Source organism: Tupaia chinensis, unplaced genomic scaffold (genome assembly GCF_000334495.1).
Source record: "Tupaia chinensis unplaced genomic scaffold, TupChi_1.0 Scaffold000332_1, whole genome shotgun sequence".
In the NCBI taxonomy this organism is placed as follows: Eukaryota; Metazoa; Chordata; class Mammalia; order Scandentia; family Tupaiidae; genus Tupaia; species Tupaia belangeri.
Window position 1 is genome coordinate 55,886 of NW_006159826.1, and position 10,685 is coordinate 66,570.

A 10,685-nucleotide genomic window follows, 5' to 3' on the forward strand; every position below is an offset into this window, starting at 1 on the left:
GCGCGGGCCCGGCTGGGGGTCCTGGTTTAGGCCGAAGCCACGGGTTCCTTGGCTGCGGCCTTCTCAGGACCTCTGCCGTGTCAGGTGCGTCGTGGGGCTATGAGAGGGACCGGGACGCAGCATCGCTGCCACAGGCCGCCCTCGGGGCCACGGGCCGGGCTGGCTCTGGGTGTGGCCCCAGCCATCCGGACCAGCTGCCCCTTGGTCCCTGCAGCTCTGCGAGGACCTCTTCTCTCGGATCAACGACACGACCAACGACAACATGTCCTACTCGGTGGAGGTAGGCCGGACGTGCTGGCTGTGGGCGGTGCCTCTCAGATTTAAGTGAGGCCCCGGGTCGCTCACCCATGTGACGGCCACGCCAGTGTGCCGCGCAGGGTGGTGCCCGGGCTGTGTCGTGGCCGAGCTGGCCCCGCTGTGGGTGTGGGGTGGAGCTAGGACAGCCCCGGGCAGGGACAGGGCTGACCCAGTGCACTCATGCAGGCCCCGGGCCCGGCCGCACTTGGGTTCCCTGAGTCACGGCTCCCTGCAGGTCAGCTACATGGAGATCTACTGTGAGCGGGTCCGCGACCTCCTCAACCCCAAGAACAAAGGCAACTTGCGTGTGCGGGAGCACCCGCTGCTGGGGCCCTACGTGGAGGACCTGTCCAAGCTGGCTGTCACCTCCTACAATGACATCCAGGACCTCATGGATTCAGGGAACAAGGCCAGGTAGGGACCTGGCCCTGCCCTGGCCCTGCCCTGGCCCAGCCCTGCTGGCTGCTGTGTGTCTGCCAGGTGCCCAACCTGTGGCCTGGCCCTAGGGCCCCTGTCAGTCTTCTGACAGGATCTGTCCAGGGTCCCCGAGGTGACCGGGGTCACGTTCCAGACACTCAGAGCCACTGAGAAGCCGTGGGCTCTGCCCTACAGAATTGATGTCGCCTATGAACAAGCTGTTGGGGACTGAGGTGTCCTGAGGTGTCAGTAGTCTTTGGTGGCTGCCTGGGGCAGGCCAGTTTCTGTCCCCAGGGCAGCTGCTATGCGAGGCCTGGGGGTGCCCAGGCAGAAGGACCAGTTTGCGGGGCACGTGGGCTGGGGTGTGGAGGCTGGGGGGCCGGCATGCGGGGCGGCTGGGCAGGGGTGTGGAGGCTGGGGGGTGGGCACACAGGGCGGCTGGGCCAGGCCTCCTATGTGGAGCACTGGGTGTCAGGGTGATGGCCGTGGCCTCTGGGGTAGGGACCAGACCCTGCCGCCGTCCCACTCCTTCCCGGTGGCCACAAGGCCGCGTTCCCCAGGCTCCTCTGTGCCCTCTCCTGAGTTGCCCTTGGCCCGGCCTGAGTTTGGGGCCACCTGGGCTCCGGAACGGCTCAGTCTCCCTCTGGCATCTGCTGACATGTCACTCCCGAAGCCCGCGCCTCCGGAGCAGCTGTGGGCTGTGGCCCGGGCTCACGGCCGTGCCCTTCTCTGAGGGGCATGCTCCCCAGCGGGGCCGAGAGCTCGGCCGTGCCTGGGCGGAGGCACTCTGGCCCTGCTCTGCCTGCAGCAGGCATGGCTGGGGGCGGGACGCCACAGGATGCCACAGGGCTAGCAGAGGGGCCTGGTGGGGCTCAGCCAGAGGCCTGTCGCTTCCGGTTCCTCAGGACTGTGGCCGCCACGAACATGAACGAGACCAGCAGCCGCTCCCACGCCGTCTTCAACATCATCTTCACCCAGAAGCGCCACGATGCAGAGACAGACATCACCACAGAGAAGGTGAACGCTGCCCTGGGGGCTGCACGCTGGCCGGGGTGCGTGGCGTCCCCACCCTGGGCCCTCAGAGGCCGGCCAGCCCTGGGGCTGTCGGGGTGTGGGTGGCCTTGAGATGGGGCTGTGGGCCGGGGCCCACCTCCCTCGGCCTCCAGCCCTGCCAGCTGCGTGGTTCTGGGCAAGACTTCGGGGCTGTGGAGGGTTGTTCCCCAGGCTCTGGGCCGTCCACAGAGCGTGGCAGCAAAGGTGGATGGTGAGGCCAGCGAGTGCCTGTCACAAGGGGCCGTGGCCTGTGCCCCAGGCTGGTAGGATGTGGTCCCCTGCCCTGAATGGGCACCAGCCTCTGGGGGCAGCTAGCACCCATAGCCGTGAAGGAGAACCAGTCCTCCGTGGGGCTGCACCAGGCCCTGTGCTCCGGCTGTGGGAGCCCAGTGGCCCGCTGGCTCTGAGGCAGGCCTGTTAAGATGGCTGAGCAGCGCCAGGCCTTCTCTGGAGCTGGTTCAGGCCTGCCACAGACTGCACTCCATCGGGGACAGGCAGAAGCGGCCGGGTGTGCCCCAGCATGTGGGGCCTGTGGTGTGAAGGTGCCGATGTGGCCGAGGGCCGTGTCCTGCAGCCTCAGGGAATAGGGTGGGCTGCGGCAGATGCAGCTGAGACTGCGGGACCAGCCTCGGCCCAGGGGCTTGGCTGGCTTGTCCTGTGGCCCTGGAGGGTGTGTGGAGCAGGCAGGGTGCCCCTGCAGTGGCCTGGCCACCCCTGCAGGAAGCTTTGTCCTCCCAGGTCAGCAAGATCAGCCTGGTGGACCTGGCCGGGAGTGAGCGGGCCGACTCCACGGGCGCCAAGGGCACGCGCCTCAAGGGAGGGGCTGCCGCGCCTGAAGCACAGCGGCCTCCATGCCACCTGCACCCCCTGGGCCGTGTCCCAGCCTGGTCTGCTCCAGAGAGGGCCAGTGGGAGGGTGAGCCTGGGCTGGGGGTGGAACACGGCTGGGACCTCGGCGTCAGGGCAGCGTGTGATCCAGCAGCTCTCGGCATGAAGGTCAGAGCCTAGCAGGAAGCAGACCCTGGCCCCGGGCCCTGGTAACACCAGCACCCGCCACGTCTCCTCTCCAGAGACGCTCGGGCTGCGAGGCACGTGGGGCATGAGCTGGCCACCTAGCGTCCCCAGGGTCCCCACAGCTGACCCTGTCTCCGGTGTCAGGACAGGGGTTTTCATTTTCTCAAGCCCCGCGTCCCATCCTCGCCATTAGCTGATGGTGAGGAGGGGGGGCTCTGGACGTCATGCTAGTTGGGGTGAGTCGTCGGAGAGGGGGCCGAGGGGGTGCCAGCCACCTGCACTTCTGGCAGTCAGCACTGGTCCCACAGAGCCTCCCCAGACCCTAGGGGTTCCCCGAGGTGGCCTCAGCACCCCCACGCGGGCCAGGCTCGGACCACGGGAGCCGGGCCCCGTGTCCCTGACATGCCCACCGTCTTCCCTGCGCTAGGAGGGAGCGAACATCAACAAGTCCCTGACCACCCTGGGCAAGGTCATCTCCGCGCTGGCCGAGATGGTGAGCTGCTCGGAGAGCCGAGGGTGACCGTGGCGGTGTCCCCTGCCCCACCCTCTGCTGGGATGCTCGGAGCCCATCATAGCTGTCCCCCGGCCCTGCCTCTGGGGTTAGATGAACAGACCCGAGTGGGAGTGATCGCCGGGCTGAGGTGGAGGAGTGACCCTTGTCACTGCAGCCTCATCGTCCCCACCTGTAAAATGGGGAGTGCCACCTTTTCACAAGTTCCCTCTGAGGCTCTCACGGGCCATGGCTGCCGTGTCGGCTGCTTCCTTCTGGAAGGTCGGGCTGCTGCCAGCTCTGGCCTCACTGGCCCAATCGGGACCATTCCTCTGATGTTGCTGGGGTGGGGGAGACCGCTGGGCACCAGCAGCCCAGGTCACAGGGCGACTTGGCCTGCCCGTCCAGAGCAGCCCAGGGCACCAGCCCAGGGACACCTGGCATGTCCCAGGCCCCTGCCTGCGCCTTTGCCCCTGGCACCGCCCTGCGTCCCTCCCTGCACCAGGGCCCGCCTCGCTCAGGCCCTCGTCTGCATCTTTCTGTTTCAGGACTCTGGACCCAACAAGGTAAGCGGCTTTCTTGAACCCCAGGGGCTGGGAGCAGCACGCCCTCGCTAGCTCGCCCGTGAGGTCTCGGCAGGGACGCCTGCCCTTTGTTGGTGTCACCTAGCAGTGGACACGCTGCTCGGCGCGGGCCTGGAGTGAGGCCCTGTCCTCATGTCACTGCTGGGCTCCTGTGGCACAGATGGCCTTCGGGCCTGTGGCACCGAGCGTGAGGCGTCAGTGGACGGAAGCAGGGAAGCGCAGCTGCAGACTGGGGAAGTGGGCTGGAGAGTGACCGTGGTGACAGCCTTTGGCGTACATGGCAGGACGGGTTCCCAGACAAGGTGGTCTTGAGGCAGACGGGCCTGAAGAGTGGGGAGCTAGCACCTATCGGAGGAGGCGCAGGGGCAGGTGCAAACCTGTGGGACTGAGGGCGGGAGGCCATGAAGTGTGTTCTGTGACAGCGGGGGCTGGGCGTAGGGGGCCGGCTGTGGCCCAGGGGACTGCAGGGTGGCGGGTTGGGTGGGGACCAGGGACTGCACACAGTGTGAGGCGCACATAGGGAGCTGGGGCCCGGACCCGGGGCGAGGGCGTCGCAGCAGCCATGGGCCGTGGGAGGCCGTGAGGACAGCGGTGCGGATGGGGAGGTGGTGTGCGCCTGGTGACTGCAAGGCCCGGTGTGCAGAACTCGGGACCAAGATGCACGCGAGAGGGTGTGGACAGGCGGGCTACATGGTTCACACGGGCGGCGCGGGGATGTACGGGGGACGGAGGCAGTTTCGGCCTCAAGGCCACATAGAGCGGGGCACAGCCCTGCTGTTCTGGGACCTGGGAGGAGCCATGTGAGGGGGCAGCTCAGCCCTCGGGATGGCATGAGGAGCCAGCAGGGCCCAGGTGAAGGTGTCACGGCTGGGCCCCCCAGGCACACGCGTCTGTCCCCCTGACCGAGGAGTGGAGAGGTTATGTGCTGGCCATGGCGCCCATGCTGTGGAAGGGAAGTGACCTTGTTGCAACAGGAACCTCCCCGTCCTGAGGTCCCCAAGGCTCACTCGTTCTCTGTGTGGGGAGGCGGAGCTGCAGCCCAGACCCGGTGGCGGCTCCTGTCCTTGGCGGTGCATGGTAGCTGGGGTCATGCACGCATTCTGTGGACCCACCGACTGGGTCCTGTGCCTGCATGGCACCCTGCAGCTGGCCCGAGTGGACAGCAGAGGGGTATGCAGGGGAGGGTGTGGACAGGTGCTCAGAGGAGGTGGGACACTGGTGAGTGCGTGGAGCAGTGCGAGGAGCCATGAGCAGGCATGACGGTCGCGTGTGACAGGTGGAGCGGGAAGCTCTGGGCCAAGGAAGTGCGTGGGGAATGATTGCGGATGGGGAGCCCCAGGGGGCCAGCATGATGGCAGTGAGCCGTGGAGGGTTGTGCCAGGACCCTGTGGGACGCACACTTGACTGCGTGAGACCTGAGGGACTGGGGCCACGGAGCCTTGTGGCCGCCCTGAGGGTAGCTGCCTGAGAAGCTGTGGCCTGCTGAGATGGCGCGGAGCAGGCGCAGCCACCTGCAGGACTCGCGGTGACGTGTGAGAGCCACGGCCCTGAGAGGAGACGCGGGAAGGTGTGGGGAACCACATGGCCACGTGAGGACCGAGGAGCACGCTCTGGGGGTGGCGTGGGGACTATATGAGACATGGCGGAGGCGGCCACAGGACCGTGAGCAAGCCTGAGGCCTGTGTTGGCATCCCTGCTGGGAACCGAGTCACTGCAGGGCTGGAGAGGGCAGGGAGCCAGGGCCCAGGGCTAAGGCCCTGCAGACAGGGGCCGCCCGGGAGCAGGAGGCAGGCCTGGGAGCAGGCCTCCCTGAGCCCCGCGTAGTGAGGCCCGGGCCTCGGCTGCTGCATGAGGAAGGTGGGTGGGACGACCCCCCCCACCCGAGGTGGCAGCGGGGAGGGGTCAGGACACAGGCCAAGGCTGGAAGGACCAGGGGAGAGCCAGCAGGTCCGGGAGGAGGGTGCGGTCAGGAGGGCAGCCCCCTGGGTGATCGGGGGCTGTGGGCTACTTGTTCGAGCCGCTGAGTGGCCAGCTGTGGGGGCGAGGAGCAGAGCACCCACCAGAGCACTCGGCCTCGGAACCACAGTCCACAGCCAGAGAAGTGGGCTCCACTCCTGCTGCGCTCCAGGGCAAGGACATGCACCCACGCTGGGCGTGCGGAGGAGCCAGGGCAGCTCCAACCACGGCACCGCATGCTGGTGGTGCCCTGGGAGCAGGGCATGCCTCGAGAGTAGGGACGGTGCATCCTGTGGGCAGACGGAGCTGTCCCCTCGGGTCAGAGTCACGGCCAGGTGACCCAGACAGAGCCGGGTGGCCCAGACAGAACTGGGTGGCTCTGACGCGGTTGGGTGACCCAGACAAAGCCAGGTGGCCCAGACACGGCCAGTCGGCCCAGGGAGGAGCCAGGGGTGTGCCAACAGGTCCCAAGTCCAGCCTGGAGTGGAGGCATGTGGGGGTGATGCCCTGCGCTTTGGCAGTGAGGCCTGGGTGCTCGAGGACAGCTCGCACATCTCAGCCTTCAGCCGCAGGGACCCTCTTGGCGGGCCTGTGCACCCCTGCTGTCCTGGGGTGGGGTCGAGCTCCCGCCCCTCCCCGCAGAACAAGAAGAAGAAGAAGACGGACTTCATCCCGTACCGCGACTCCGTGCTGACCTGGCTGCTACGGGAGAACCTGGGTAAGGACTGGGCGCTGGGGCCCAGCTCCGCCCACCGGCCGTCCTCCCACCAGGGACACACGCCCGGCCACCAGAGGTCTCCCTCCCTGGGCCAGGGTTGAGAGGTGAACCTGGGGGTCCTGTCAGTCACCACGGGCCCTTCTGGAGAGGGTGGCCAGAACCAGATTGGCCCACAGGGGCCGCAGGACGTGTCTCCTGGGGCATGTCGGCCCTGACACCCAGCCCAAGTGCACAAACCTGGAGCAGGGACAGGGCAGCATGGCGAGGTGGGGCGCGGGTGACCAGTCGGCACCCCCCAGCGTCCCTCGCTGGGAGTGCAGAGCGAGCTCGGCTTCACCTGTGCCGGGCCAGGAGTCCATCAGACTGCAGAGGACTCGGGACGGCGGTTGGGGGCGAGGCAGGCGTGCCGAGCAGGCTTGCTCTTTCAGTGAACACCGTAAACCGTTCAGACCGTCCCCTGTGTGGGGAAGGAGGCCCGGGGATGGAAAATGGCCCCGGATGTGAGTCAGTGTCCCCAGAAGGGGGAACGGTGCCTGGAGCAGGGAAGGGGCCGTGCAGGGCAGGCTGCTGTCTGTGCTCAGGGTGGGGCCTCTGCCTGGGAGCTTCACCAGTACGGAGGGAGGCGGGGACGCTGCCCCTGGCCAGGGACGCACTGACCACAGCCCGTCTTCCCCCGCAGGCGGGAACTCGAGGACAGCGATGGTGGCAGCCCTGAGCCCTGCAGACATCAACTATGATGAGACCCTCAGCACGCTGAGGTGTGCGGGCTGCAGAGAGGGCGCTGTGCCCTGCCCTCGTGGGGCCGAGTCTCTGAGCTTCAGTCAGGGCTGCTGGGAGAGGGCCCTCTGGAGTATGCGGCCCACAGCGAGGCTAGAGAGACCCTCCCCGGACTCCCAGGCTGTTGCGGGCCCTGTCCCATTCCCACCACTCTCTGGGACACACTTAGACCTCCCAGGCCCTCGTGACCAGGGAGCAGCATGCCAGCATAGGAGGCCATGGGGGCTCTCAGTGAGCAGAGGGACACGGGCACGCCCCGGGGGCTCTCAGTGGGCACAGGGACATGTGTGTGCCCTGAGTGTCTCCCAGCTGCCGTGGGCTTCCAGGGGGGAGGGGGTTCCAGTCTTCAGGAGGCTCAGTTCGGATGGGCCCTGGCTCTCTGGCCCTGCACCCCAGGAGTGAGATTGAAGGCTCACGCCCCGACATTGGTGTGTGTGTGTCTGCCGTGACACCCATGGACATGTAGACACCCACATCTTCCTGTATCCTGGGGCTACAGGGCCAGGGACAGAGGCCTCGCTGTGGGAAGAGGACACTCCCCTGGCGCTGTTTCCCCAAGGGGTGAACATGACTGTAAGCCCCGGCAGGCGGCCCGGAGCCCTCCCTGAGACAGCAGGGGCTGACACCTTGCCCTCTGCCCCCGGCCCAGCTGCCCAGCTGCACAGGCTGGCGCGGCACAGTCCCAGCACGGCCCTCCCTCCCTGTGCCGCCAGGTACGCCGACCGGGCCAAGCAGATCCGCTGTAACGCCGTCATCAACGAGGACCCCAACAACAAGCTGATCCGCGAGCTGAAGGACGAGGTGACGCGTCTGCGGGACCTGCTCTACGCCCAGGGCCTGGGCGACATCACAGACGGTGAGTGTCCATGCCGGCCTAGCCCTCGGCCTGCTCCGGCAACCATGCCCCGCCAGCGCAGCCCAGGCTGAGGCGTGGAAGCCACTCGTGCAGCAGCCCGTCCCTGTCCTGCCGGCGTCCCGGGCAGAGCGGTCTGGGCAGGGCTGGGCAGGCCGGGCATGAGGGCCGAGTCAGCGGCCTTGGCCGGGACGGAACTGCGTGGTTGGGGTTTGGTGCCGGGTCCCCTGGAAGCCCCCGGGCCCCACCCTCTTGACCAGCACCCTGCTGGCCGCCCCTCCCGGCTCCTGGCCTGGACGTGCGAGCTGGACTCCCGGAGACCGACCTGCTCTGTTTCTGCCCGCCCCCGCCCCGTAGCCAGCGCTGTGCCCGGAGGACCCAAATGTGTGTATCCCCCGCAGCTGCTTCTGCTTCCACCCTGCCTGGGGCTGGGGCTAGGGCCGCGCCGCGGGAGGGCCACCCCGGGCAGGGACCTCTCGCCAGCCCTCCATTAGGGGCCAGGGACAATAGCCCCTCTCACTTGGGCAGCTGCCTGTGAGCCCCTGGCCCGGTTCAGCCCGTTGGTCTAAACGGGACTGAGGAACGAGGCAGGGGCGGGCTGCAGCCGAGGCCTTCGCTGGCTGACACTAGCTGGGGTCAGGCCCTCTGACCCTTGTGTCCAAAGGCCTGGGGAGGTCAGCTTGACAGCACCACAGCCGAGGCTAGAGGGACCAGCCCCGCCCGGCTGCCGCTTGGGCTCCCTCCGCCCCCGGCCATCCCTGAAAGTGCCTCAGGCTTGTGGCCCAGCCAGCGTCTCTGGCCTCGGCCTGCCTCCTCGGGCTCTGTGCTTCCCAGCATGGCCCCACAGCACCCGATTGCCCGTGCCTGCTCCCCTGCTGTGTGTGCTGCTGGGAGCTGTCTCAGCCCTGACCTGGCCTAGGGTCGTGGCCCCCTGGGGTGGTGGGAGGCCCAGCCCAGCCCCTCCAGGGGGAGCAGAGGCTCCTTCGGGAGGGCCCTCAGGCGCCTTTCCCTCCAGAATGGTCTTAGGCCACCCCCTGCCAGGGGGGCTGCAGGGTTAGGTCCCTGCAGCTTGGAGGGCCTGGCAGCCTGGGCACTAGTGGGCGTGAGGGTGCCACCCACAGGCAGGGTGAGGGCGTGGCTCTGGGTCCTGTGGGCACGTGGGTGCCCAGCAGCTCTAGCCGGGCAGTACCGGGTGGGAACATGCAGGGGGATGGGCCTGGGGGGCGAGGCAGCCTGGACGCCGGTGCGGGCAGGCGGAGGGCCCCTGGCATGGGGAGGCTGGAGCGGTGGGCTGGGTGCCAGGGGCGGGGAGGGCGGGCCCCTGCATGTGCTTGTCCAGGCTGCTGCCCCTCAGCAGGTCTGGGTCTCGCCTGTGGGCCCCTCTGCCCTCTCCCTCCCACCGCTGCCTCTCCCCTCCCTCGAGAACAGTAACTGCGTCGGTGGTCAGTGTTCGGGCCGAGCTGAGCCCAGCCCCTGCCGGTCTCTCCACAGTGACCAACGCCCTGGTGGGCATGAGCCCCTCGTCCTCGCTCTCCGCCCTGTCTAGCCGCGCGGCCTCCGTGTCCAGCCTTCACGACCGCATCCTCTTCGCCCCCGGCAGCGAGGAGGCCATTGAGAGGCTGAAGGTGAGCCGGCCGGGCCGAGGCGCCCAGCGGGCCGTGGCAGGACGCCCGTGTTCGGGAGAGGGCTCGGCGGTGCAAGCCTGGCCTCGTCGCCGGGTGGCGCCTCACGGGCCAGAGCGCAGCAGCTGTGGCTGTCTCGAGTGGGCAGCCAGGCCAGGGCTGCCCCAGATTCGACAGTGGGCAGACTAGATGTGGGGCCAAAGGTGCCCATGAAGGCCTGAGCCCTGGGGCCAACGGGGAGGGGCCGGCCCAGCGCTGCATGGAGGTCGGGGAGCTGGACCACGCGAGCTGTGGGTGGGAGTCTCCCCCTCCAGCTGCGACACCCCCTCCTTGGTGTTGTAAGGCCATCACAGCCGTGTGCCCAGAGACCAGGAGCCTTTGCCCACTGAGAAGGGGCAGGTGTCCTGAGGCCCTGCCCCGGGCATCCTCTGTTCACGGTCGCCTGTAGGGAGCTACCCTGGCCCTGCCGTGGTCCCTGCTGTGGGCCAGGTTTTCATTTCCACTCACACATTCCTTGGGGAGGCCATAGGCTCTGGACACAGGCGACAGGTACAGGACGCAGTGACTGAGGCTCCCCGAAGCAGGTGTGGGAACCGGGTGGGGTGAGGTTGGGGGTGACCCCCACGAGGTGTGACCTAGGAGCTGGGTCCCCTGGGGTGGAGGTCCCTCTGGGTGTGGGGCACCCTTGGGTGAATCTCCCTGGGTTGGGGGTACACCTAGGACATGGGATGCCCTGGTGTGGGCAGAAAGGAAGGAGGGTCCGTGCTGAGGCCCCCTGTCTGCGGGGTGGGGCAGGGGTGAGCAGAGGGGCCGACTGTAGGGAGGAAGCTACCCTGGGCTGCCGTCCCCAGTCCTCCGGTCCTCCGGGGTGGCCTGCCCGCTCTGACATGCGCCCGCTTCCCCCG

General features: G+C 68.1%; 1 protein-coding gene across 1 annotated transcript in view; it reads left to right on the forward strand.

The window, feature by feature from the left end:
* Positions 1 to 10,685, forward strand: part of KIF1A (kinesin family member 1A) — a 129,046-nt gene that overhangs the window by 52,741 nt on the left and 65,620 nt on the right. The window contains 11 exon segments of the mRNA XM_006151913.3: positions 215 to 280; positions 533 to 711; positions 1,620 to 1,731; positions 2,506 to 2,583; positions 3,208 to 3,273; positions 3,819 to 3,836; positions 6,453 to 6,528; positions 7,208 to 7,286; positions 8,019 to 8,161; positions 8,516 to 8,542; positions 9,650 to 9,783. Coding sequence (XP_006151975.1) covers positions 215 to 280; positions 533 to 711; positions 1,620 to 1,731; positions 2,506 to 2,583; positions 3,208 to 3,273; positions 3,819 to 3,836; positions 6,453 to 6,528; positions 7,208 to 7,286; positions 8,019 to 8,161; positions 8,516 to 8,542; positions 9,650 to 9,783 — 978 coding nt within the window.